The 27053-nt window shown below is 47.4% G+C and overlaps 2 protein-coding genes and 1 long non-coding RNA gene across 4 annotated transcripts; 2 read left to right on the top strand and 1 right to left on the bottom strand.

Annotated features, from left to right (window-relative positions):
* Positions 1-225: 225 nt before the first annotated feature.
* Positions 226-5132, bottom strand: RNASEH2C (ribonuclease H2 subunit C). 2 transcript variants are annotated; one of them, XM_079957676.1, is made up of 4 exons: positions 4916-5132; positions 2270-2376; positions 2070-2189; positions 226-957 (listed from the first exon to the last, which is right to left on the bottom strand). In XM_079957676.1, the coding sequence occupies exons 1-4, from the start codon at positions 5076-5078 to the stop codon at positions 928-930; spliced, it is 420 nt and encodes a 139-aa protein (XP_079813802.1). In that variant the 5' UTR covers positions 5079-5132; the 3' UTR covers positions 226-927. The 2 variants fall into 2 exon arrangements, with proteins under 2 accessions (XP_079813802.1, XP_079813803.1); XM_079957677.1 differs by having other exon boundaries at positions 2270-2373.
* Positions 5133-20319: 15187 nt separating this feature from the next.
* LOC307205380 lies at positions 20320-21806 on the top strand. Its single transcript, XR_013833993.1, has 2 exons — positions 20320-20659; positions 21534-21806. It is a non-coding gene; the product is annotated as an uncharacterized lncRNA (long non-coding RNA).
* Positions 21807-23179: 1373 nt separating this feature from the next.
* LOC307205350 (uncharacterized protein) lies at positions 23180-26144 on the top strand. Its single transcript, XM_079957645.1, has 2 exons — positions 23180-23371; positions 24605-26144. Exons 1-2 carry the CDS (start codon positions 23308-23310, stop codon positions 25534-25536), a joined length of 996 nt encoding a protein of 331 aa, XP_079813771.1. The 5' UTR covers positions 23180-23307; the 3' UTR covers positions 25537-26144.
* Positions 26145-27053: the final 909 nt, after the last annotated feature.

Below are 27053 nucleotides of genomic sequence, written 5' to 3'. Positions count from 1 at the left end.
TTCGTCTTGCGAAGCGCCTCGAAAAACGGAAAACCCTTTCGTCTAGTGAGTTTTTCGTCTTGCGAGGCATTCGTCTTGTGAGGCACTACTGTAATGCTTTTTCACAAAACCAAGACCCTCAGACAAGCAAATGGGAGCCTGAGAAGGAAGAGGCTTATAGGCCAGAGCCACTACAGCCTGAAGCAGTTGAAGCGATGGCTGCGTACACATCATACATTTACAGAATTCTGGAAACGTTACGTTTATTACGGGAATTGCAACTATAGTTCCCAGGATTTGGGGTTGCTGGTGAGCTGTGGTGTAAGTATATGCCATATAAGGAGCCACAATCACTATACCTTGTAAGGGGTTTTCAAAGCTGAGTCTTTGCAATACAAACTAAGTGTGTTTAAAATCCATTTCCACTACCCTGGCGCTCTTCCTGAGGAACTGTAGGAACTACAGCTCTGTGAAAAGATAGGGGTGTCCAAAACTCTGGAGTTGCAAGATTTTCCTGGGAGACAGAAAGCGTTGGAATTAAAGCAGTGTTGACATGGTCTTTTCTATGTAGTTGAGGGAAACCACCAGAACCAGGTGTGGCAGCAGGATCCTTTGACTTGATGGAGCACATTCTCAAAAGTCACTTTGGTAAGGAGTGAGCCCACAAAAACTTGCTTTAAAAAAAAAATATTGCAGAGATAGACCAAGATTGAAAGCAAAGTTCCACTTGAATGGTAATACTGTAAAAGAAAAGGCTGAATGCAAGGAAAGCACAGATCTGCACGTTGGTGGGGCTGAGTTAGCAACAGCATCCAATCTGAAAATGAGAGGCCTGCAGAAAAAGGACTCCTTAGCCCCCCCACCCCCCAAAAAATCCAATACAGAGTTCGAAGTGCAGCCTGTTTGTTTTTTTTACTTCCATGTCACCAGCAGTCACAAGCTCCCATCTCATTCTTCATCAGCCACAGGAGCATGGATCTACAAGGGAACAAAAAGGATCCTTTAGAGGAGGGATGAGGAACCAGCAGCCTCCCAGCAGAAGTTATTGGGCTACAACTCTCATCTCCATCCCTGACCACTGGTTGAGGTTGATGGGAATCAGAGTCTCACAGCAGCTGAAGGGCTATCGTTTCCCCACCTGCTACAGCCACATTCCTGTCCACAAGATGCACGTAAGAGTCAGTCTGACCAGACACCGTCCCTAACAACGTAGAAGAGACGGTGTTTCTAGTCAGAGAGGAGGAACTGCAGAATTAAGCCACTCTCAGAGAGGAGTCAAGGCAAGAAAGCTGCCAGGCTGAGCAAGGCGGCATCAGTGTCAAACTCTACCAATGCAGCCCTGCACTTATTCAGCTTCACCCTATTTGATTTTGGTGCTGTGCGTGTTTCCTGCCTTTGCCGCCCCCTGCCACAGATTATGGGTGGGGAGGGAACAGCACCAAAACCCTCGCCTCCCAAAATGCACAATAAGGCCAATGTTTACTGGAGCGTCTGTTTCTCCAGAAGCATGTATTTAAAGTATTTGCCCTATGGAATCAGAGCTGGAGGGGACCCTTGAGATCAAGGCCAGGGAACCTGTGGCCCTTTAGGTGCTGTTGGACTACCACTCCCATCATCCTTGACCATTGGCCAGGCTGCCAGGGGCTGATAGTGAGTCCAACAGCACTGGAGGGCTAAGTGCTCCCCAACCCTGCTCTTAATTGCCACAGGAAATCCAGAAATCTAGAACGGGTTCCCAAACTAGTCCGCAAACTTTCAGGTGCTCTCCAGTGTGTCTGCATTAAATATACTGATTTTTTATTGCATTTTAAAATTTATTTTACGGTATTGCAATCTGAATTCTATGGGGCACAATAAAATACAACATAAGAAAGAAAAGCAATACACACACAAGAGCCATACAGCATCTGCAGATACTACATGAAGACTGTTAGATTCCCAGCTCTCACATCTTCACCCTAACCATACCCAGCTCCTTTCCGTGACTTACAGGAATAATACCAAAATTTACAGAAAGGGCCTGAAGGTATGCTTCCAAGTGGACCCTCCCACCCTGAGCTTCCCTGCCCCTTTATAGATAAGATACGCACCCCTCCAGCAATCTTTGGCCATTGTAAGGACATGAGGATCTCATCACTGCTGTTGGGGGCCTGCTCCAGGTTCCAGACAGTGAGTGACTCAAAGGTAGACTTCACCCGCACCTGCCGCTCCTGTAGGAAAGAAGGGACAGTCAATGGGGATCCGGGGATCAACCCTCCCCTCTCCAGGCTCCACCCACCCAACAACTCACCTGCAAAGCTGCATCATCTTCCTCCAGGACCAGCCCCATGTAGCCCTCAGGTACGAGGACTTCCTTCCCTTTTAGGCTCCGCCCACGGAAGGATACGGATGCCTCTGCTGGGCAATGCAGGATGACCGAGGACAAAAACAAACAAACATAGATTCTCAGTCTGGGCTTTCCAGGCAGAGAGGGGGCTCCCCACCTGCTCTCCAGTCCCTTTAAACTGGAAATCCCTCCTAGAACCACCTGCATGCAAAACTCATGTGTTCTTGCTCCTAATAATAATAATAATAATTTATTTATACCCCACCCATCTGGCTGGGTTTCCCCAGCCACTCTGTTCTAACATAGTCAATATTGTTGTTTTATCACAATATATTGTGAAACTAGGGAAGGAAAGAGAGAGGGAAATGAGCAAATTTCTGACAGGCTTCTAGAGTGACGGTCAGTTTATTCTTTTAGCATATTCTTTTATCATTAATATAATGGGTGTGGGGGAGAGGGCCCAGTGTCAGCAGCTGTGATCGAGGAATGTTTTGGGTCACAAAACTCTTATGCCACAAAGGCTACTCCAAATCGCAGCACCGGCCGCCAGTAAGGGAAGGCTTGCTTCCATGATAGGTTGAGGGACTTGGAGCTGATCAGCCCTAGAGGACCTCAGAGGGTGTTGAAGACTGGCAGTTATGGCAGCCAGCAAAGGCTTGGGGTTGAATTGAGATCCTCGTTCAACTCGGGGAACAAGACCAAGGAAGGTCTAGCCTTGAAGGCAGGAAACGCCACCTGAGCAATTCTGTTACTTATAGGAGGCATTTCTATGGTGTCGTTTTTCTTGTGATAATTTTTATTTTGGTAAAAAAAAAAAACCAAGCCTTCTAAATAAATAAATACGTTATTACTGGATTCCATACACACTCTTCCAGGGTGTGTAATACAACAACATTAAATACCTAAGCAGCGCAGAAGGGCCAGAGCTCAGTGGTTGGAGCTCGTGCTTTGCATGCAGAAGGTTGTAGGTTCAATCCCTGGCATCTCTAGGGTAGGAACATCCTGCCTGAGGTGCGGGAGAATCACTGCCAGCCAGTGTAGACAACATTGACCTAGATGGGCTAAGGGGTCTTTTCTGGTAGAAAGCACCTTTGTTTGTTCTAGATCACAGGTGTCAAACACAAGGCCCGCGGGCCGAATCCGGCCCGCCAGACCTCATCATGTGGCCCGTGTAGCTGCCGCCGGCCGCCAGCCTTCACCTTTTATTCTCACTTTTTTTTTTGACACAAGAAAGCCGCCTCTTCAGCCCATGCGTGGCAGCCTACAAGCCAGAGAACATCTGCCCTCTAGTGGCGCCGGCCGTTCTACACAGGAAACCTCCACTTTACATGCATTCAGGAATCCTCCACTTGTTTTTATATTGAGCGCATGCCATCCCGTGATGACAGATCCAACGGCTGCCTGAACCCTTCTCTCCTGTACTGTAAGTACATATGATGTATGTGGGGGGGAGGGGGGTCTGCTTATTAGGGGGGGTCTGCTTATTATTCTGCTTAAAAGTCTGAGCGGTAAAAAAAAAAATACTGTCTGTTACCAAAAATCATTTTTCAATAAATTGTGCAATAATTGTACATTTGAATATCTACTTGCCATTATTCTGACTATGTTTCTGCTTTCAGAGCTAGTTATTACTTACATTATTACAAAAAAACAGTAATAACTGAATGCAGTGACAATAATTTATGATAATAAAGAGTGGACACATAGTCCTACAGATACAACCGGCCCTTTGAGGGTGACCAAACTGCTGATGCGGCCCCCGATGAATTTGAGTTTGACACCCCTGTTCTAGATGAACAAGGGATTCAGGGCTCCTGCACCTTTCATAGCTGTCCAGAAGAGGGAATTTAGGCAGATATTGTTCAATCAAAGGTGCAGGAACCCAGTCCTCTTCTCCCCCCCCCCAGTTGTCCACCCTCTCCCATGCCCTCCCTGGTGGTCCATTACTGCACTGGGAAGTCTGAGCCTGCCAAGGTAACACCCCTTGCATCGTCTCCCCTGCCCCATTTACTTCAAGCAGCACCAACCCCTCGCAGCGCAATCCACTCCAGGGTGGAGACTACACAAAGTTTCTTTAAAGCAGTGTTTCCCAACCTTGGGTCTCCAGCTGTTTTTGGACTACAACTCCCATCATCCCTTGCTAGCAAGACCAATGGTCAGGGATGATGGGAACTGTAGTCCAACAGCAGCTGGAGACCCAAGGTTGGGAAACACTGCTTTAAAGCACACTCTTTTCCCCTCGGAGAATGATGGGCACTGTAGTTTGTTAAGGGATGCTGGGAATTATAACTTTGTGAGGGCTAAAACTACACTGCCCAGAATTCTTTTTTATTTTATTTTTTTGGGTGGTGGGGTGGGAAAACGTGCTTTAAGCAGATATGGTGTGTCCGCAGACCAGGCCTACTTCGAGATACAAGACTGCACTGAGTTCAACGGGGCCCCGAGTTCGGATTCTGCGCCATTTCTCTCCCCCCTTGCAGAGCAAATCCTACCCCCTTCCCCAAGTCCACACGGACAGATAAAAGTCCCCTCTCGATCCAATGGGGCCTTAGTGCCCCATAACCGGCTGCCCAAGGGGTCTGCATCCCACTCTCCTCCTGCTTGGCTCACTTTCCGGTTCTCCGGGCCGTCGAATGGCCGGCGCGAAGTACCGCCGCACCGCAGCGGCGCCGTCGTGCCGGACCGCGCAGGGGAGCAAGTGCAGCCGCTCCCGGGGCGCCCCGGGCAAAGAAGGCAGCGCCAGCCGCGCCGGGCCCCGCTCCTCGCCAGCCATGAGCAGCACAGCCGTCCGCCCTTCCTTCCTTCCTTCCTTCCCGCGGAGCAGCCTCCCTCCTGCGCCCCGCCCAGGCGCATCCACTCCCGGGTCGCGCCCAGCCCAGCGCCGCCTCCTGCGCCCTCCAGCGCGCGTTGGACTCTCCTCCGCAAGTCCCGTCCGCCTTCAGCGGGGCCTGGCGGGCACGTCCGACTCGAAAAGGGAGTTCGTTCCCCAGGAAAGGGTTGCCAGTTTCGGCCTTTCATTTTACACCCCTCCTACCAATCTTCAATTCGGTTCTCCCACATTTCTGCAGCATTTTCTTCTTTTTCTAAAAAAACAGCCTCGTGCAAATCATAGAATCGTAGAGTTGAAAGGGACCAACTAGTTCAATGCAGCAATCTTTCAGCATCTTAAAAGGTAGCTTCTTCTAAGAAACGCATTTAAGTATATAGTTTGGACGGACGCCCACGTTCTTGCAAGCACTTTCTAATAATATAGTTCATTTTCGTATGTTGTTTTCACGGGTATATTCGTCCTTACTTTCCAGCCTTTGTCCTGCAGAAGCCATTTCCCCACTTGGCTCTGCCCCAGGCTGAGAGGGTGGGAGAGACATCATCGTGCGCCACAGGGGTTGGGGTTGGGTGTGGGACACTGAGTTCCTTCTCTCTTTCTGGGGGGTGGAAGCCCCCCCCCCAATCCAGACAGCTATCTCAGCCCCTGCTGCTGCATATGGAACCCTAGACCAGCCCCAGAAGAATGGGGAGGGGGTGCTTGCAGGGGGAAAGGAGAGGCGTGTGTGTGTGTGTGTGTGTGTGTCTTGGACTGGAGGGTATTTTTTCAGAGGGGAGTGAATCTTTACTTTTCTTAGTTTGCAAGAGGTGCTGGGGCTGAAATTTCATATTTTTTTTTTATAATAATTTTTATTCGTTTTTCAGACAGATAATAAAAAACAGTATAGAACAATATAACTTCAAAATCATCATTTCATACCCTTCTTTCTTTTGACTTCCCCATACCTCCCCATCCCTGCATCCTTGTTTAATGGTTCTTTAGCAACCCTTAGGTCCATTGTCTTAATTCCCTTTCATAAAGATTCCTTTAGTTTTTTTTTTGATTACTGCTGCAATTCTTTACCTCTTACCCCCTGACATCTTAACATTCCTCAATTTTACAATTATTTTTAAGATATATTTTAAATTTCTTCCAGTCCTCTTCCACTGTCTCTTTCCCCTGGTCACGGAGTCTGCCCGTCATCTCGGCCAGTCCCATAAAGTCAATCACCTTTGTTTGCCATTCTTCCAGAGTAGGTAGTTCTTGCGTCTTCCAATACTTTGCCAGTAGAATTCTTGCTGCTGTAGTGGCATACATAAAGAACATCCTATCCTTCCTTAACACCACTTGGCCAACCATGCCCAAGAGAAAAGCCTCTGGTTTCTTAGGAAAAGTCCACTTAAGGACCTTCTTAATTTCATTATAGATCATTTCCCAGAAAGCTTTAACCTTTGGGCAGGTCCACCAAAGGTGGTAGAAGGTGCCTTCAGTCTCATTACATTTCCAACACTTATTATTAGGCAAATGGTAAATTTTTGCAAGCTTGACTGGGGTCATGTACCACCGATAGATCATTTTCATAATATTTTCTTTTAAAGCATTACATGCAGTAAATTTGATACCGGTGGTCCATAACTGTTCCCAGTCAGCAAACATAATATCATGACCAATATCTTGTGCCCATTTAATCATTGCTGATTTCACCGTTTCATCCTGTGTATTCCATTTCAACAGCAAGTTATACATTTTTGATAAGTTCTTAGTATTGGGTTCCAACAATTCTGTTTCTAGTTTTGACTTGCTGGGGCTGAAATTTCAGAAGCCCTCTGTCTGGCCTGGCTGTGATGATGACCCAGCTGCAAAGGAAGAGCACCCTCTGTTCATGCTCAAGGATGCTGTCTTCCCCAAGCAATTTGCAAAGAAAATGCCCATGTTTCCTTGGTATTGCATGCAGGTTCAAGAGCTGAGCTCTGGGAACTCAGGGAAGGCTATCGGACCTCACTCACCCAACCTGGCAAGATGCTACCATATTTAATAGCGGCACAGAGCAGCAGAAAAGAAATATTACAGGTTTTACTTTCCCCAAAGTGTGGAGCTGAATTGACTGGAGAGGGAGGGCAGCTTCTTCTCTTGAATTTCTGCCTGTCCTGCAGGTGTTAAAGGGGGTGGGGGAGAGAGAAAGGTGGCAATTGTAGAGGCCTGGCAGACTGTTATTTCAGGAAAATCCTAACCCAGATGCAAAGTAAATAGAGCCAAAAGGGTTCACTCCATGTTAGGGTTAAGCCCCAAAATGCACGGATGCCTCTTTCTGCCTCCATCCCACCCAAGTTCTCATCACTGAATTTCTCCACCTCTTGCCTTTTGAGTCTTGGATTGATTCTCTGCCAGAGATGTTCCCAGACCCAGATTGCATCCCTCCCAACATGACCACCAGCCCAGAGAAGCTCCAGCCCTTTCAAGCATCAGCAAGGCAGCCCCCACCCCATGTGAAAAGGGTGGGGTACCTGATGCATCATCATTCCCAGCATCATAGACTCTACCGAGCCAAAAGCTGGGGCTGCAGTGTTGCTGGGGTCAGGGCGACAGACTGGGAAGGGAGACTGGACTCAGCTACAATTGGCAAAGAAAGAGCACTTTATACGCCTTGTTTATGCATTCTAACACTGCGACAAGAGATGGCGCTGTGGAGTTCGGTTTTTTGCTAACCTGATTTCCCATACAAAGTTTGCAACTCATTTATCTGAAACACTTCTTGGATGTGTCTAGATCCAGCCTGAGTTCTTCCCCACCCCCACCCCACCAAAACAACAACAACAACAACCCAGTCAAAGAGCAAAACAGTGCTGCTCTAAAATGATTGACATGATGTTTCTCCAGTGGAAACGTCCTTTGGAAAGTACTTAGCCACAGATTGCACTGCAGAATTGACCTTTGGAACCTCTTGCTTCAGGATGTTGGGGTTGCCGCTGGCGGAATTAGGAGAGGAGCTGTACCTTTGTGATCACGCATGCTCCTCCTCCTGCAGAGTCCATCTCTAGCTCAGTATTGTCTACAAGGGCTGGATGTTGCTCTCCAGGCCTCCTCAGGGGCCCTTTGCACCTCGAGTGTTTATGGCCCGCTGGGATTTGTCCCAGAACTCTGCTCATGCCTCTTGGGTCAGTCACAATCTCTTAACCTGACCCACTTCACAGGGATGTTGTGGGGGTGAAATGGAGAGCGAGGAAGAAGCATGTTCAGCTCCTTGAGTTCCTTGGAAGGAGGGTGGGATAAAAATGAAATAAATCAATAAATTGTGGCAGCTTGACACAGTGAAGTTGCAATCACAGGGTTTGCAGCTGTGTCTCAGTTAAACCACACACACACACACACACACACACACACACACACACACACGGAGGCTGCATATGCACCATACATTGAAAGGACATTTAAAGCATATACACAACCAAGAATCTTGGGAATGATAGTTTGGTAAGGGTGCTGGGAACTGTAGCAATGTGAGTGGTAATTCTGCGTATGCAGCATACATTTAAAGCACACACAAACTTGGTTTTGTGTGTGTGTGTGTGTGCGTGCATGCATGTGTGTGCTTTAAATGTTTTTTAAATGTATGCTGTGCACACACGCACACGCACAGGCACACAAACACACACAAGGAAGGGTGGGAAACCTGGGCAAAATGTGCATTATTTTGTCAGCTCTAAAGGGGTGGAGATCTGCAGGCTTTTGCAATCAGGGCTGGACCTCAAATGGATGCAAAGTGGAATTGGATGGGGACTGTATGATCTCATCCCATACACTTAGCAGATACAAGCAAGGAACAAACAGGAAAACACACAAGGCCTAAAGATGTGAAATGTGAATGAAGAACCACAGTTCTGTTCTCGCTGGCTCTCTGTGCAGAGAAAGAGGGGTGCATGGGGGGGGAGGCAGAGTGTCACACAACCTGGGGTCCCAACAAGAGTGGGAAGGTACACTGCTAAGCCCAGATCCACGGAGCCAAAGATTTCGTGACTCTTCTGGAAGGGCCCTGCGGGTATTCTCTAAGGGCTGGTCCACAGTAGAAGAATTTATTGAAGCTCAGAGCTGAGTTGCAGCTAATTTAACCGGCAGATGACTGGAAAGAGCCTGAGTAACATCTGGGAAGCAGAGTTGGCACTGTAAAAAAATGTGCTGTCTGTGCACTCCGTTCAGGTTCTGCTGCTTCGAAGGAGAGGGAGCAATGTCACCAACTCCGGAAACTGGTTTCAAAGCTGGGAATCATATGGTGCAACCGTCAAGGGCGGCTCGATCTCTGAGCAAGCACAGAGTGCAAATTCATAACAAAGAAGAGAGTGACCTCAAACATGTGCAGAGCTTTTATTCTGCACCATGGAGGAAACACAACTATGTTTCAGGAATTGAAGAGTAAAGGGATGCTGGTCTAAGCCCCAAGCCCATCTTGTTAGCCGCTGAGCCAAATATCCATAATTATCCATAATTAACCGTCAAATATCCATGCTGAAACTTTAGGTAGAAAACTGAGCTGGAAACAGACAGTGGCATTAAGTAGGGCTTGGCTTGTGAACCTGTCAGGCTAACAACATTAGGTTCTTACACAAGAGCAGAGGGTTTCCTGAGCATGGGCAGAGTAGCTTTCCATCACTGGCCCTTACACCTGTGGAATTGGAGGGAAGAGTTTTCAGGATAGGGGAAATAGCATCTGGGTGTAATGATCTTTTCTTTCTTTCCCCACTTCCTTCAAACCCCTTTACAATCAAGGATAGGGAGCCAGTGACCCTTAAGATGTTGTCTTCACCACTTTGACCAGCAGCACCAATGGTCAGGGATTATGGTCAGAGTAATTAATTCAGCAACACCTGGGGGGCCACAGATTCCCCTTTCCTGTTCTATAATCACTGTTTACCATGGGCACATTCATATGTGTGGAGCAGAGCTCAAGAGTGGCAATTAAACATCTCTGTACTGAATTGTTATGGGTCAAAGTGGCAGGTGGGGGCTCTTGCATAGAATCATAACATTGCAGAGTTGGAAGAGACCCCAAGGCTCAACCCCCCTGCAATGTTGTAGCACCCTGCTTGTGGTTAACGCTTAGCTGGAATGAAATATTCAACGCAGCAATAGAGAAATTAAAATAGTAATTTATTTGTCAGACAAATAAATATGAGGCACAATGGTATATGGTTACCAAGCTCTGGCCTGGCCTCTTGCCATTCTGGCCAGCACTTATATTTCCTTAATCCAGCCCCCTTGCTCCTCCTGTGGCTGCCTCTGTCCAATCAGCCTGGTTGAAATTCCTATTGGCTGTTTGCTAGAACCAATCACAAAAGATACACCTATTTCCTCTTGCCTTTTATGGAAAATAAAAAGCTATATATTCTTCTATCTATAAATGACAAATAAGTAGTAATATATCTTACATGTGTCTCAACAAGGAATCTTAATTACCAGCTCACCTCTTGCCCTCCTTGCCCTATTGCCTTCCAAAACAGATAATTAATCTTAAATTTTTATCTTATGCATATGTCAAAGATTGAGTTCACATCAACATTGAGATCTCCTTCATTTGAAGGTTTCTAAACAAAAGGCCTGACAACCATATATCAGGAGCGCTCGATGGCGTCTCCTGTCTGGCAAGGGGCTTGGCTAGTGCCTGACTTAATTTCAGGATAGTTACAACTCTTACAACTATATGAAATAAGAATCTAGCATTTCTTAAATCCTTTGCATAATTATATTTAAGCTAATATATTTAATACATAAATAACCTTTTAAAAGGAAAAGAAATCTTAAAAGGATCTTAGTTTAAGAAACAAACAGCTTTAGAAAAGATTTCCCAAAATGTTCTTTTTCTGCCAGCTAGATGCTTTTTCACTGCTCTTGACCTTTTTTAACCTTAGGAAGAAGATATGGCTCATTTTACTATTTATCCACCCTTAATTTGTAGGGTCAGTGTAACCTTGGCTGTCAGCCTGTAATTCCCTTTTTACGACTTTGAGAATTGTTTTCTGCTATAAATCAGGGGGGCCCCTTGTCTAGGAGTAAAAATATCTTGCCAAGGTTTTTAGGCAACTGGTCTTCTAAGACTGGTCTTTTAAGATACAGGCCCTGATTAAACATATAAGCTTTAATAAAAATGCAGGCTTATGATTAGATGCCTCAATGTGTTGACTGTGAGTCTTCGGCCTGGTACCTTCCTGGGACGAAAGATTCCAGCAACATCTGGAAGGCCACAGGTACACTGGCTGTCAGCAGGGCTCCTAGGTTCCACCAAACACGCTTACGTGGAGATGCCAGGGTTTGAGGCCAGGTTGGGCTTTAGCTACGGCCCACCCACAGCTCTTGGACAGGAATCCCAGGATGGCTTTATAGCTTAGATAAATTCACAACAGCTAATTTTCTTAATGGCCACTAGCCGTTACTGCCCTCCAGGTGTTTTGGGGTACAACTCCCATCATGCTGTTTGTGGCTGATGGGACCTGGAGTCCAATGATGGGCCACAGTTTCTCCATCCCTTCGTGATGACAGGAGCAAGCCCAGCAGTAAATTAGACCGTGCAAGTTGGAGTTAACTCTTTATTAGCAAAACAGGGGAGTCAGGCCTAATGAGTGAAGCAACCTGTTTCCACTAAGTCTTGCCCCCCAGGAAGCAGTTGCTGCGACTGAAGGTCGCTGCCTAAGTTCCCTCCTCTCTAGGGTTTTCCCCAAAGCAATCTGAGACTGTGCCTGCATGAAGCCAACTTCTCCTCCTCCCTCTTCATGCCTCTCCTGGTTCTGAGAGACCAGGGACAAGGGGAGCTTATCATAGCAGGAGGGGAAGACGCCCTCCTGATGTATCTCTGCCTCTTGGCCTCCCTCCTCTCCTGCTTCAGCTTCTGCCTCTGATTCTAGTCTTCTCTCTGCCACAGACTCTCCCTGCTCACTAAAACCTGGTGCCTCTTCAGCTTACGACCCCTCTCCCCCTTCTCCCTCTGACCACTCATCGCCACCCCCCGGGCTCTGAGCCTCCTTCCCTTGGAGGTTCCTCAGCTGATTCCTGCTGCCATTCCTCTGCATCCAACCAGTCGATGACAATACGCAACCTCCAGAACTGTGGCTTTGCGGTCCTGCTAGTTGGCTTTCCAAGGGCACCCGACTGGGGATGGTGATGGTGGTCTATATTGGCCTTTGGCCTCTCCTTAGGTTCTTACAAGGGGAGACTGCTGGCAGGGCCTCTGCTTTTGTGGGTCAGGCTTGCGAGTGCAGCAGATCCCGGTTACGGAGGGGGTGCCTGCGTGGGCCCATGCAGCCAGGGGCCCCTCATTCTGCACCGTGGGTGTGTGGGAAAGCCATTCGGAGCTTGTGATTAGAGCCAGGTGGATGTGGGTGAAGGGCAGGGCTTGTGCTTTCCCCCCACCGCCCCGCCCCCTGGGAGGTGAGTCAGCCCAGGAAGAATCTGATGAGTTCATCCCTTCTGTCCCCGCAGCAGGAGCCCCACCCTGGGCCAGCTCTTTGTTCCAGAGGCCATGAGCCAAGATGACCCAGAGGAACAGCTGGGCCCGCTCTCTTTCCGCGGTGCTCGGGTCCAGCCTGCCTGGAGAACTTTCGGCGTGGCCAGGGTTACGAGCTGTCATTGACCTGAGTCTCTGTGTGCGCTGAGGACTCCCATGCACCTTCCCACCTCTGGCTTGGGAGGATTGCCCTGGCTGGCTCTAACCACTAGGGGCCCACTGCCTTTCCGGAACTGCACACAAGCTCACTTCCTGTGGAGCACTTGGAGAGGGCGGGCAGGCAGACAGAAGCAGCGAGGGGAAATGGAGTTAGGAGGCCCCGGGGGGAGGCAGTGGGTCCCCTCCTGAAGATGGGGCTTTGGCGACGAGGAATTAGACCACCAGTTCCTCTAGCTCCATATCATCCTGGCAAAGGGGCGTAGCTCAGTGACAGGGCATCTGCTTTGCACGCAAAAGGTCTTGGGTTCAATCCTCAACATCTCCAATAAGGATGAGAGAGACCCGTGCCTGAAACCCTGGAGATTCTCTGCCAGTCTGTGTTGGCAATACTAAGCTAACCAATGATCTGATTAAGTCATGGGTAGGCAAACTAAGGCCCGGGGGCCAGATCCGGCCAAATCAGCGTGTTTTTACATGAGTAGAATGTCTCCTTTTATTTAAAATGCATTTCTGGGTTATTTGTGGGGCATAGGAATTTTTTCTTTTCCCCCCTTCAAAATATAGTCTGGCCCCCCACAAGGTTTGAGGGACAGTGGACCGGCTGACCTCTGGATTAAATATACGACATCATTTCTACGTTCCCAGGTCTACACTAACTGGCAGAAGCTCTCTATAGATTTGGGATGGGGACATTCCCAGGCATGCCAAGGTTTGAACTCAGGTCCACTTGCGTTGTAAGGCAGGTGCTCAGACATTGGGCTATGGCTCTTGTTTGAAACAGAGGGACCTGAAGACAGCAAAACGATGCTCGTTCTAGCAGAGTCTAGAAGGATAGAATTGGAAGGGACCACAAACATCATCTAGTATAACCGCCTGCAATGCAGGAATCCTTGACCCTGAGATTAGAAGTCTCCTGCTCTGCTGACTGAGCAGCAACGGCTGGGATCGGAATGGGGAAGCAGACTGATTCATCCTCTTTTCTCACTGCTACCCCAGAAAGTCAAACCTCCAGACCAGCCTGTCCCCACTCCTGGCCGTGCCACCTGAGGCCGATGGGAGATCCAGGGGGACACAGGTCCCTCTCCCTGTTCCTTGGCAAAGGCTGTCTCTTTCTCTCCCATGGCTGGTGCTGGAAGCCCAGCTGAGCTGCTCCCCAGTTCCCAGCCTCTTCCATCCCTGTCTCACTTCCTGTTCTCCCAGGGATAAGATGTGCTGAAGGCTAAGGGAGGGCAGGGCAGGCCGGATCCTGCCTCCCTTGGGACCTCGTCCCCACGGCAGCTGTGGGGCACGGGGGCAGGGTGGTCAAAGGATGCCGCGGAAGTGAGGGCGGGGGGCACAGCTGGGCCTCTGTAGCTGGAGCAGGGCCAGGGAGAGAAGGAAGATGTCCTCTCAGTTCTTGGTCTCCCACCCCCATGCTCAACAGGGACCAAAGGAGACTTTTCTTTAAGGGGGGGGTGTCAAATGGAAAAACGATCCCTTGTCCTTTGTACTCACGTGCTCTGCCTGCTTCCCTCCTCAGAGACCCAGCGTCTGAGCAGAGTGTTCGTTCTGCAGCGCACCTCTGGGTCACAGGCAGCGCCATGAGAGGGGGCTGCTTCGGTGCAAATCTCTGGCAGCGCAAAACATTGGGAGAGAGCCTGGCCACAACCTCCTGTGTTGCAAAGGAGCTGCTGTGCTCTTCCTAGACCAGATGTGGCTTCGCTGGGACCCAAAGACAGGCTGTGTACACACCCTACATTTGAGGCACATGGCGATCTTCCCTTCAACCCCCCCCCCCAATTTTCCTGGGAACTGTAGTTTATCCCCATTCCCAGCACCCTTAAACTACGATTCCCAGGATTCTTTGGGGACAGACATGTGCATTAAATGTACAGTATGCCTGCACCCAGTGGTGCGCGGCAGAGGAAGGTGCGCTCTGCAGTAGTGGGGGGAGAGGGGGAGAAGTGTGGGTGGACAGGTGCCCCCTTCCAATATTTTGTTCAAGTTGGTTGCTTAAGGTCACAACGTCTTCCACACTGTGGCGAGATGTATTGCATTTCTACTTAAACTTACGCAATTATTTCTGAATCTGCAGCTATAAACCAACACATGCAAATCATGCGCAAATTAACCCTTGTGCATTTTAGGCAAGTTTGCATCTTCTTTTGTCTTTTTCGTGGTCAGGAGTTCCTGGCAACGGCTCAGCAACCGAAATCCAGTACGTGTAGGCTCAAACTGGGCAGTCGTTATCTCCCATAATACCTGGGATTTGACCACACAATCTGTTCTGGGCCTCCCGGCCTCGGATTTCTGTGTGCGTTAGATCCCTGTGCAGTTGCGACACCCACACAGAGAGATGATTGAGGGGCCCAGAGGCAGGGCAGGCCCTTGCAGTGGGTGGGTGGGTGGGTGACCGGCCGTGTTTGGGTCACCTGCAACATGCAGCTGCTCTCTTAGTCCGAACGAACCGGCTTTGCAATGCTAGACCTCTCTGGGATACAGGACTGGGATGTGAGCATTTTCCTTTCCTTTCTTTGCATGGGCCCAGGGAAGTTTCCCGTGACCATGCTGGAGAGGACAGGGAAGAAAACCTGGAGGTGTTCCCGAATGATCTTGGCCAGGGATTCTTCCACTGTCTCTGTCCCTGGCCTGTCTGGCAGAGTCAGCATCTCCAAGGCCTCTTGGCTAATTCTCCCATACGCTCTTTCGATTTTCAGTTACCAGCCAAGAAAGGAAAGACCTGAGCAGGGAGCGAAAAAGTTCTGGTTGCCTCCCCTCAAAACAGATACTGTAGAGCTGGGAAAACTTCAGAAAAGGGGATCCAAAATTAACCGGGGGTATTGGAGGGATTCCCCTGTGAAGGAAGGCTGCAGCATTGGGGACATTCTAGTTTCGAGAGAAAGGCGAGTGAGAGGAGACATGATAGACGTTTATAAAATTGTGCATGGCAGGGAGAAAGCAGATAGAGAAAATATTTAGTCCCTCTCTAGTACCGTAACTCTAGAAACTGGGACGTGGGTGGCGCTGAGGTCTAAACCGCAGAGCCTAGGGCAGGGGTCAGGAACCTTTTTAAGCTGTGGGCTGGTCCACTGTCCCTCAGACCTTGTGGGGGGGGCGGACTATATTTTGAAAAAATAATAATGAACAAATTCCTATGCCCCACAAATAACCCAGAGATGCATTTGAAATAAAAGCACACATTCTACTCATGTAAAAACACCAGGCAGGCCCCCAAAATAACCCAGAGATGCATTTTAAGTAGAAGCACACATTCTACTCATGTGAAAACATGCTGATTCTCGGACTGTCTGCGGGCTGGATTTAGAAGGCGATTGGGCCGCATCCGGCCCCCGGGCCTTAGGTTGCCTACCCCTGATGAGGCATCTAATCATAAGCCTGCATTCATATCAAGCTTATATTTTGATCAGGGCCTGTATCTTAAAATGAGCTTAAAAATTTTCAAATGTTCATGCCAGGCAGAAGAGCAGCTGCCTAAGAACCTTGGCAAAATGTTTTTCCTCCTAGACAAGGGGCCCCCTGATTTATAGCAGAAAACAATTCTCAAAGTCGTAAAAAGGGAATTACAGGCTGACAGCCAAGGTTACACTGACCCTACATATTACAGAAGATAAAAAAAGAGATAAACATAATTAAGAGTGGGTAATTAGTAAAATAAAACCATGTGCCTCCCATTAAACTTGAGCCATATTTTCCTAAGGTTGAAAGGTCAAGAGCAGTGAAAAAGGCAACTGGCTTGGCTGGAGAAGAGAGTATTTTGGGAAGTCTTTTTCTAAAGTTGTTTCTTTCTTAAACTGAGATCCTTTTAAGATTTCTTTTCCTTTTAAAAGGTTATCTATGTTATGTATTAAATATATATTGGCTTAAATGTAATTATGCAAAGGAATTAGAAGCTAAGAAATGTTAAATCCTTATGCTAGATTCTTATTTCATATAGTTGGAAGAGATCACAGGGGCCATCAGCCACCAGCCCCCCTTGCCAAGCAGGAAACATCATTAGAGCATTTGTCAAGCTTTTGTTTAGAGACCTCCAAAGGAAGGAGATCTTTCAATGATGATCCTTGACATCTGTTTAAGATAAAAATTTGAGATTAAACCATTTGTTTTGGAGGGCAATAGGGCAAGGAGGGCAAGAGGTGAGCTGGTAATTAAGGTTCCTTGTTAAGACACATGTAAGATATATTACTACTTATTTGTCATTTATAGATAGAAGAATATATAGCTTTTTGTTTCCCAAAAAAGGGCATGAGGAAATGGGTGTATCTTTTGTGATTGGTTCTAGCAAACAGCCAATTGGAATTTCAACCAGGCTGATTGGACAGAGGCAGCCACAGGAGGAGCAAGGGGGCTGGATTAAGGAAATATAAGTGCTGTCCAGAATGGCAGGAGGCCAGGCCAGAGCTTGGTAACCATATACCACTGTGCCTCATATTTATTTGTCTGACAAATAAATTATTATTTTAATTTCTCTATTGCTGCGTTGAATATTTCATTCCAGCTAAGCGTTAACCACAAGCAGGGTGCTACACTGAGCCTAGGACTTGCTGATCAGAAGGTTGGTGGTTCAAATCCCTGTAACAGGGTGAGTTCCCATTGCTCGGTCCCTGCTCCTGCCAACCTAGCAGTTTGAAAGCACGTCAAAGTGCAAGTAGATAAATAGGTACCACTCTGGTGGGAAGGTAATCGGTGTTTCCGTGCGCTCCTCTGGTTCGCCAGAAGCGGCTTAGTCATGCTGGCCACATGACCTGGAAGCTGTGTGTGGACAAATGCCGGCTCCCTTGGCCTGTAAAGCGAGATGAGTGCCGCAATCCCAGAGTCATCCGCAACTGGACTTAACGGTCAGGGGTCCCTTTACCTTTTAGTAACTCTAGAACTGCAGGACGGCCATTGAAGATGAATGTTGGAAGATTTGGGACAGACGGGGGGGGTAGTCCTTATTCACTCAGCGCATGTGGAACTCACTCCCAGTGGAAGCAGTGACAGACCCTCCAAGTGCTCCTATTTCCCAGGGACAGTCCTGGATTTATAGAAACCATCAAGTGACAATTTCTGCGAATTTCTGTTATTAATGCAGTAAGATCTGCGAAGGAAAGGAGGATGATAAACACTAGACCACCCGCAAGAAAGAAGGAAAAGGAAAAATCACGGCACCTGCCACCAATTATATTGGAACACGTGAGCAGAGAACACATGGTTCATTTGGAAAAAGTAAGTTTTTACATTATTATTATTATTATTATTATTAAACTTATTAACATTGTTAAATTTGAATTAAATTTAAATTTTTATTATTATATTAGTAGTATCATCATAATTAAATTATTAATTAAATTTCTATGCCGCCCTTCATCCAAGGATCACAGGATGGTTTACAATCTAAAAACGCAAAAATACATGCCATAGTAACAAACAGAAAGAATAACCCCACCCTCTCCCCCCCCCCCCCCCGTTTAAAAGGCCACAGATGACTGAATCAGGCAAAGGGCTGGGAGAAAAGGAATGTTTTTGCCCGGTGTCTAAAGATATTTACCGAGGGCACCAGGCGAGCCTCCTGGGGGAGAACATTCTACAAATGGGGGCCACCAGATAAAAATCCCTTTCTCGAGTTGCCAGCCTCTGGACCTCTTGCAGAGGTGGCACATGAAGAAAGGCCTCAGGAGATGGTCACAGTATTTAAATACCAATTTCATTGATGCTTTGCAAAACATAAATGCACTTCACACTTCACATCTGGAATTCCCCGATTCTTAATTGGATTGCTTGACATTGGCATGCGCAGCCGATGAAGCTGACATGTAGCGCTGAAAAGCTCAGGGTTGAGCACATGTGCTTCTCTAATTCTTTTTTGCAGGTCAGGGTGGGATGAATGGAGGTAGCCAACAACTCTAGACCACTGAAGGAGAAGCAACATCTTCACAGTCCTTGTCTGTGGGTGAATGAGAATCGAAGTTTAACAGGTATGCTCATATTTAAAACCTGGCTAAGAGTCGGACATGATTAAATGACTAAACAACAACAACAACCTTTAATGGTTGTTTTGTGCTTGGTGGCAATTGATTTGTCCAGGACATTTCATTCTCTCTCTCTCATATATTTGTTGTTGTTTAGTCGACTCCTTGGGTGTAAATGGTACCATTTTGGTGACAGAAGGGACTAAGTGTATATGAAGACTGGGGAACCTTTGGGATTTGACTGCAGATCCCATCAGCTTGGACTACCAACCATGCTAGCTGGGGGGAGATGTAACTCAGCAATATCTGGAGGGCCCCAATGTAAGATGGCACCCATTCAGTTTTATTTTTTATTACAAGTAAGGTGAAGGTAAAGGGACCCCTGACAGTTAGGTCCAGTCGTGGCTGACTCTGGGGTTGCGGTGCTCATCTCGCTTTATTGGCCGAGGGAGCAGGCGTACAGCTTCCGCGTCATGTGGCCAGCAGGACTAAGCCGCTTCTGGCGAACCAGAGCAGCGCACGGAAACGCCGTTTACCTTCCCGCCAGAGGGGTACCTATTTATCTTTCAACCTGCTAGGTTGGCAGGAGCAGGGACCGAGCAATGGGAGCTCACCCTGTCGCGGGGATTCGAACCGCCGACCTTCTGATCAGCAAGCGCTAGGCTCTGTGGTTTAACCCACAGCGCCACCCGCATCCCAAGCAAGGAGTGGGTATTATTTCTTGGCATTCCATTCTGTACACATTTGTTACTCATTCCGGAGTACATTCCTTCCTCTGTTACAGGAGAGTTGATCACAGCCACCCTTCTATTCCCCCAGAATGAATAACTAAACTGAGTCAGGAACCTTTTTCAGCCTGAGCACCAAATTCCCTTTTGGGCAAACTTCCTAGCTGGTGGGCGGAACCAGAGGTTTTAAAAGTGGGCAGAGTGATAGATGGGCATTTTACATTTTGTACTGCAGTTTCCACACAGGGTCACAAAGCTTCCCCACCTCTGAACTAAACAAACGTGATATAAACAAAGAAAGGAAAGGAAAGGAAAGAAGATTTTAATAACCAAAACAGATGGAACAGAGATGCAGAGGGAGAGGAGGGGATCATTCCAGTAAGAGGGAAAGAAAGCAAAGAAAGAGGGAAGGAAGAAGGAAAGAAACAGAAAGAGAGAGAGAGAGAGAGAGAGAGAGAGAGAGAGAGAGAGAGAGAGAGAGAGGGAGAGAGAAATCCTTCCACACTTCTAGCCAGACCTGGAATAGTGCAAAGCCAAGTAATCTGAGTGAAAGGCCAGCACAACCCAGACTGGAAGGCGAAGTTTCTTGCAAACTCTTGCAGTGGATCCAGACTTGAAAGCTGACCAGGCAGCAGTAGGAAGAAAACACAAGCAAATGCTATTAAAAGCTTGCTGGGCCAGGTTGTTGTGAGGAGCTGGGGGTGGCTACTGCGGCTTCAGAGCATAGAAGACCCCCCAGCGCTGGTCCCCATCCGCACAGTGCTGAGGGACAGTTCTTTCTGCCAAAGTTGCATTCCTTTATGTTCTCTTCATTTGGACACGTCTTCTTGCCTCTAATAGCTTCTTTGACTCTGCTTCTTCACCATGCCACTGTCCTTTTTGTGGGATGTAAACACAGGAGCAGTCAATGACAACATTCCTAGAGTGTACATGTTAGAACATGGGGAGGGATGTCTGTCCAGCAAGCAGGTAAACTTCCTGAAACAGACTTCCTCCGCATGTGACCAGAGGTGGGTGTGGCCTCACCTGTGCAGGTAAATGATAAAAGCACAGGGCAGGCAGCCATCTCTCTCTCTCTCTCATCTTCATCTTCTGAAGGAGCAACATACCCTCTTGGCTCTCAGCCAAGAGAGGAGAAAGGGACTATCTTGCCATAAGATAGATTCTGAATGTATTTTACCTTTTTAAGCTGTCTGCCTTCTGGGATTATATTGTGAACAGAACGTGAGTAAACTCTTTTATACTTTTATAAAGACTGTGTCGTGTCTTGTATTTTAAGAGGGAACAAAAGGGGAAATTACCAGAGTAATTATTATAGAGGTTCTAGCGAACCTGTGCAGTCGTTACCGTTGCGAACTTAAAAAAGGGAATGTTATAAACTCTGCTGATATTCTGGGAACTTGTTAGCACAAGTTGGATAAGGATATAATCTCACAATATATCCTCTCCTGCACCCCTGAACATTCCCACACTTTTGGCCCTCATGGTACCTTTCCTAATCTGCAGTATACAGTTGAACTTCTGACACCATGTTGTGTTTTGAAGCAACACCCAAGCATTTTGGAGTGATACGACCCTTTGCCTTTCTAGTTCCTTTTCACCAATCATCTTGTTCAGGGGGCGTTCCTCTTTTGAAATCAAATGTGACCGTGATAGATTTTATCGGCAATTGCCCAATTGCTTCTTTGGAGAAGAATTAAGTTCACAGTGAGTTCATCTATCTCAGGGTAAGCACTTCACCCTTATGATATAGAGCAGGGCTGGGCAATATCTGGTTTTTAATATCATGATATGTGAGGAGGTATAAAGGTAAAGGGATCCCTGACCATTCAGTCCAGTCGCGGATGACTCTGGGGTTGCGGCGCTCATCTCGCTTTACTGGCTAAGGGAGCCAGCGTACAGCTCCCGGGTCATGTGGCCAGAGGTACCTATTTATTTACTTGCACTTTTTAGCAAGCTTTCGAACTGCTAGGTTGGCAGGAGCAGGGACCAAGCATAGTTAACTGATATTAAAAATCAATAAAATATATATGCTTAATTTTTTTTTAATGATGGCCACGCTTCTCCTTATTCACGACCCTTTTTTTTCCCTTTTCAGCTTTTGACTTCATACGTTACTGTGTCATTTCCATCTAATATCAAACACATGCAGTGAGGTTTGACAGGAAATGGGGGCAAAATCGCCCAGCTGTGAGGCGTGAAGGTCGCTTCCTGCAAGGCCCTTTCCACCTGGCCTAGGGGGCAGGACCCAGACTTGCCAGCCCTACTGAAGAGGCTCCTAATGAGGCTGGAGGAACATCAACGGGCTATTGTTTTATTGTTTTAATATGCTGTAAACCGCTTTGAGATTTTTATTAAAAATTTAAAGCAGTATAGTATTTTTTAAAAAATTAAAAAAAATCTGAGAAACAGGAGGAGAACCCCAGGGATTGTAGAAATTCAACAACCTTCACATAGACTGTGCTTCAGCAATGTAAGTGTGCAAGTGTGGCCATTTCTACTATCTCCAGAAAGGGGCCCATCTGCTACAGCTCAGTTACTTTTTATCTTATGCACAGTTCACTTTATAACCTCTTTTTCTGAAGAATTTTAAAGGAGGAAGCATCAGATTAGCCAATTAGGCATCTATTAGGTAATCTTTCCTGGGAAATAGATTAGGCATCTATTAGGCAATCTTTCCTGGGAAAGATTAAAAGGTAAAGGTAAAGGTACCCCTGCCCATACGGGCCAGTCTTGACAGACTCTGGGGTTGTGCGCCCATCTCACTTAAGAGGCCAGGGGCCAGCGCTGTCCGGAGACACTTCCGGGTCACGTGGCCAGCGTGACATCGCTGCTCTGGCCAGAGCCAGAGCCAGAGCCGCACACGGAAACGCCGTTTACCTTCCCGCTGGTAAGCGGTCCCTATTTATCTACTTGCACCCGGAGGTGCTTTTGAACTGCTAGGTTGGCAGGTGCTGGGACCGAGCAGCGGGAGCGCACCCCGCCGCAGGGATTCGAACCGCCGACCTTTCGATCGGCAAGTCCTAGACGCTGAGGCTTTAACCCACAGCGCCACCTGCGTCCCTTTGGGAAAGATTAGGCATCTATTATGCAATCTTTCCATTGCTGCCAACAATCTTGGCTGAGCCTTTGCTGCATCAGATTAGGCAATTAGGCAATTAGAAGCATCAGATTAGGCAGTTAGGCATCTATTAGGCAATCTTTCCTGGGAAAGATTAGGCATCTACAGTGGTGCCTCGCAAGACGAAATTAATCCGTTCCGTGAGGCTCTTCGTATAGCGGTTTTTTTGTCTTGCGAAGCAAGCCCATTGACAGCTTAGCGGATTAGTGCTATTAGCGGTTTAGCGGCTTTTAGCGGATCAGCTGATAAGCGGCTTATCAGCGGATCAGCTGATAAGCGCCTTAGGGCTTAGGAAAAGGGGGAAAAAAGGGGGAAAACCCCGCAGGAACTCGCAATACATTTTCGTCTTGCGAAGCAAGCCCATAGGGAAATTCGTTTTGCGAAGCGCCTCCAAAACGGAAAACCCTTTCGTCTAGCGGGTTTTCCGTCTTGCGAGGCGTTCGTCTTGCAGGGCACCACTGTATTAGGCAATCTTTTCCTGGGAAATAGATTAGGGATGTATTAGGCAATCTTTTCCTGGGAAATAGAATAGACATCTATTAGGCAATCTATCCTGGGAAAGATTAAGCATCTATTTAGGAAAGGAGTTTCCTAAACATGCTTCCACACCCCTCGCAGCTCGAGGGTATATTTTGCGTGGAGCCTGAAGCTCTCAAGCAAGATTCTTCCTCTTCCAGAGCGAGAGACCATCCCAAGTCCATTTCTTGACACCTCTTCTGCCTTGCCTTGGTTCATTCTGCAGACGGCCAAGATGAAGGTCCTTCTCTTCTTCTTCCTCCTCCTCCTCAATGCCTGTCAGTCTTTTGGCCAGCAAGGTAGGTGACCAGGGAGGTGGGTGTCAAGCTTTGGGGAATTGACTTCCTCCCCGCATGGCAGCAGATAAGAAGATCAAATGAAAGGAACGTCTTACCAGTTAGAATCTTTAATAATCACAACGAGAGAACAAAGAACACGTCTCCTAGAAATGGCGGTGCTCCCAATTAAGGGTCACCCCCTCTTTGTCCCTATTAATCTATGTCATTCCTATGTCTTGTAATCTGAGTTTGTACCCTCTGCACTTTCTGTTCGGACACTTTCTGGGAGTGGGGGATGAATGCTGTCCGGAGACTGAATCTGTTAACTCTCTCGCTTCCAGTGTTTCTTCTGCTAGCTGTTCCCTATCCAGTATTTCCCAGCTTCTGCCTTCTGAACTGTGCCCCTCTGCACACCGCTGTTCCAATCCTATACTGTCCTCCTGCTCCTGGGAAGATTCAGGATCAGGGGGAGGGGGTGGCTCCCACCTTCCTTCTTCAGTGCAGCCCTCCTCAGCACAGTCTCTGACGGTGGGGTGGGAAGGAGCAGGGCACGGACCATTTCACTTGGAAAACACACATAAGCCACATAAGCACTGGGTGGAGAGAGGTTTGACCTGAGGAGTGCTGGGGCACTGGCTCAGAACCTTTTCACATGTCATCACCCCGGTGCATGCCAAGTCCCCTCCCATCTGGGTCTGCAAGAGTAAGGAGGAGGGTCGCAGCAGCAACTACTGGAGAAGAAAACCCACTGGCAGCACTGCAGGGCTGTTGTGTTGCAGCTGGGCAACAAAGGAGAAGTGAGAGGCTCTCTTGAGCATCTCCCCTTTGTCACACCTGCTCAGGTGAAAAGTTTTGAAGAAAGCTATAAAGAATTTATTTATGTATGCTACAACAGTGGCAAGAGTCTTGATTGCACAAGGATGGAAGAATGAGGAAACCCCGACAAAAGAACAGTGGCAAGAGAAATTGATGAACTATGCAGAACTGGCAAAATTGACATGCAAACTGCGAGACAAAGACAACTGTGACTTTAAGGAAGAAAGGGAGCCTTTTATAAATTATCTAAAAAGACAACAAAATGAACTGGACTCCTTGGCAGGTTTTGAATAAACATACAAAAATTTACTGAGGGTTAACATATTAGATATATAATATAAGGATGTATACAATTTTACAATATGCAGAGGTATGCAGAGGTTAACATAGGTTGAAGAAAGCTGTGACATTCTCTCTTCCTCCTCCCTCTTCCTTCAGGTTCAGGCCTCTCTGGGAAGCAAGTCGTTTTCCCGCAAACATCGAATAAAGCCCATGTGGTTTTGAAGGCCTCCCCAAAGCAGCCGTTGACCGCCTTCACCGTGTGCCTGAAACATTACACGGATCTGACCCGTGCTTACAGCCTTTTCTCTTATGCCACCCGGAAAAGCCACAACGATATCATCATCTACAAGTACAAACCCAACCAATACACCTTCTACGTGGGAGGTGAAGCAGTGACCTTCTTGACCCCAGAAAAACAGTCGCTTGAAAGAGAGACTTTGTGTGCATCTTGGGATTCTGCCACAGGGCTGGCGAGGTTGTGGGTGAATGGAAAACGTCTGCCGCCCAGGAGCCTGAAGAAAGGATACTCCATCAGCGCAGACTCATCGATTGTGCTCGGTCAAGATCAAGACACCCAGGGGGGCCGCTTTCACGGCTTTCAGGCAGACTCATCGATTGTGCTCGGTCAAGATCAAGACACCCAGGGGGGCGGCTTTCAGGTAGACGCATCAATTGGGCTCGGTCAAGATGAAGACACCCTGGGGGGCGGCTTTGACGGCTTTCAGTCAGACTTATCGATTGTGCTCGGTCAAGATCAAGACACCCAGGGGGGCGGCTTTCAGGTAGACGCATCAATTGGGCTCGGTCAAGATGAAGACACCCTGGGGGGCGGCTTTGACGGCTTTCAGTCAGACTCATCGATTGTGCTCGGTCAAGATCAAGACACCCAGGCGGGCGGCTTTGACATCAACGACTCCTATGTCGGAGAGCTGCTGGACGTGAGGATGTGGGAGAGGGTGCTGTCCCAGGAGGAAATGAAGCGTGCCCTGCTTGACGACAATATTCCTGGAAACGCCATGATTGATTGGGAAACAGTCAATTATGAAGCAAAGGGTGGTGTTATTATTGAGCGCGCATGGTCACCTTAAACACAAGAGCATGTTCTGGAAAGTGGGCGTGCGATTATTCTTTAAAATGCCTTGATTGTTCATGTTTGTACGCAACTCGTTGATGTGCAGTGAGTTTGTACGTATCTTCAATCCAATCGTTGAAGGGAGCTGCATTTTTATTCTTCCTGTTAGTCAATAACCTGTCTTTTTGCCATAGTAAGGGCACAGAGATTCCACTCATATTGTCCCTTTGTTAGGTTCCATGTATAATCCAAAAGCATATTTCCCTCTGCAAATTTGAGATCATTCTGTACAGTCATGCTGATCGTCCCTACTACCTTCTGCCCAAAACTTATCAATATTGTACAAAACATATGTTTTAGAGAAGCGTTATCCTTGTTACATATCCAGCAGCTACACGGCTTAGCTCGTCCTAAACATAGACTTGCCATGGACAAATTCAATGATATTTGGAATTCAGTTTTATAAATACTGTATTAGGTTAAGGTCTGGTTAACCACAATAACTTGATTTGTTTGTTTTCTACATGGGTCCTATCTTTTCTTCTTCTTTTGTGTCTTATCTAACACTGTGCACTTGCAATTATGTACTTTTTAATCTTTCAGTAAAGAATATAAAAAGGGAAATGTCTTGGTTGTTCAGTAGATATGGCCTCTGGGCTGATTCCTGCTGTTTCCTCCAGATAAAATATTGCATTATACAAGCCTCTACAAAAATGTGTTCTGTCCACGGCGAAGCAGCACAGAGTTACCAAGAGAGCACTTCTTCCTCATGGTTATATGCTAACAAATCCCGTGATAGGGACAGGGGAACAAGAAAGTACTTGGTTACGACCTTTGGTTCATCTAGCTCAGTGTTACTCACACTGACTGGCAGCGGCTGCCCAGGGTTTGGGAAAGGGTACCAGGGAATGAACCAGACAGCTCTGCATACAAAGCAGGCACTCCACCACTGAACTATGGCCTGTCTCCAAATATTAGTGTATGAAAGTTGCCATCGTTTGTCTGTCCAGCTCCGTTTCACTTACTGGTTGTTGTTTTTTTAAAAAAATCAATACTCTACAACACGGGTGTCAAACACAAGGCCCGCGGGCCGAGTCCAGCCCGCCAGACCTCATCATGTGGCCCGTGTAGCCGCTGCCGGCCGCCAGCCTTCACCTTTTATTCTCGCTTTTTTTTTTTTTTTTACACAAGAAAGCCGCCTCTTCAGCGCATGCACGGCAGCCTACAAGCCAGAGAATGTCTGCCCTCTAGTGGCGCCGGCCGTTCTACACAGGAAACCTCCACTTTACATGCATTCAGGAATCCTCCACTTGTTTTTATATTGAGCGCATGCCATCCTGTGATGACAGATCCAACGGCTGCCTGAACCCTTCTCTCCTGTACTGTAAGTACATATGATGTATGTGGGGGGGAGGGGGGTCTGCTTATTAGGGGGGGTCTGCTTATTATTCTGCTTAAAAGTCTGAGCGGTATAAAAAAAAAAAAATACTGTCTGTTACCAAAAATCATTTTTCAATAAATTGTACAATAATT

Source organism: Podarcis cretensis (assembly GCF_951804945.1).
Source record: "Podarcis cretensis genome assembly, chromosome: 16".
Classification (NCBI taxonomy): domain Eukaryota; kingdom Metazoa; phylum Chordata; class Lepidosauria; order Squamata; family Lacertidae; genus Podarcis; species Podarcis cretensis.
Note: the sequence above shows the minus strand (reverse complement) of the source record. Positions and strands in the feature narration are given on the sequence as shown.

Excerpts from the sequence above, each read along its gene's own strand:
- RNASEH2C (XM_079957676.1), bottom strand. The coding sequence starts at position 5,078 with ATGGCTGGCGAGGAGCGGGGCCCGGCGCGGCTGGCGCTGCCTTCTTTG. Across the intron at positions 2,190-2,269 it reads AAGATGATGCAGCTTTGCAG|GAGCGGCAGGTGCGGGTGAA; the intron begins GTGAGTTGTTGG and ends TCTTTCCTACAG. Across the intron at positions 958-2,069 it reads GGCCAAAGATTGCTGGAGGG|ATCCATGCTCCTGTGGCTGA; the intron begins GTGCGTATCTTA and ends GTTCCCTTGTAG.
- LOC307205350 (XM_079957645.1), top strand. The coding sequence starts at position 23,308 with ATGAAGGTCCTTCTCTTCTTCTTCCTCCTCCTCCTCAATGCCTGTCAG. Across the intron at positions 23,372-24,604 it reads TCAGTCTTTTGGCCAGCAAG|GTTCAGGCCTCTCTGGGAAG; the intron begins GTAGGTGACCAG and ends CTCTTCCTTCAG.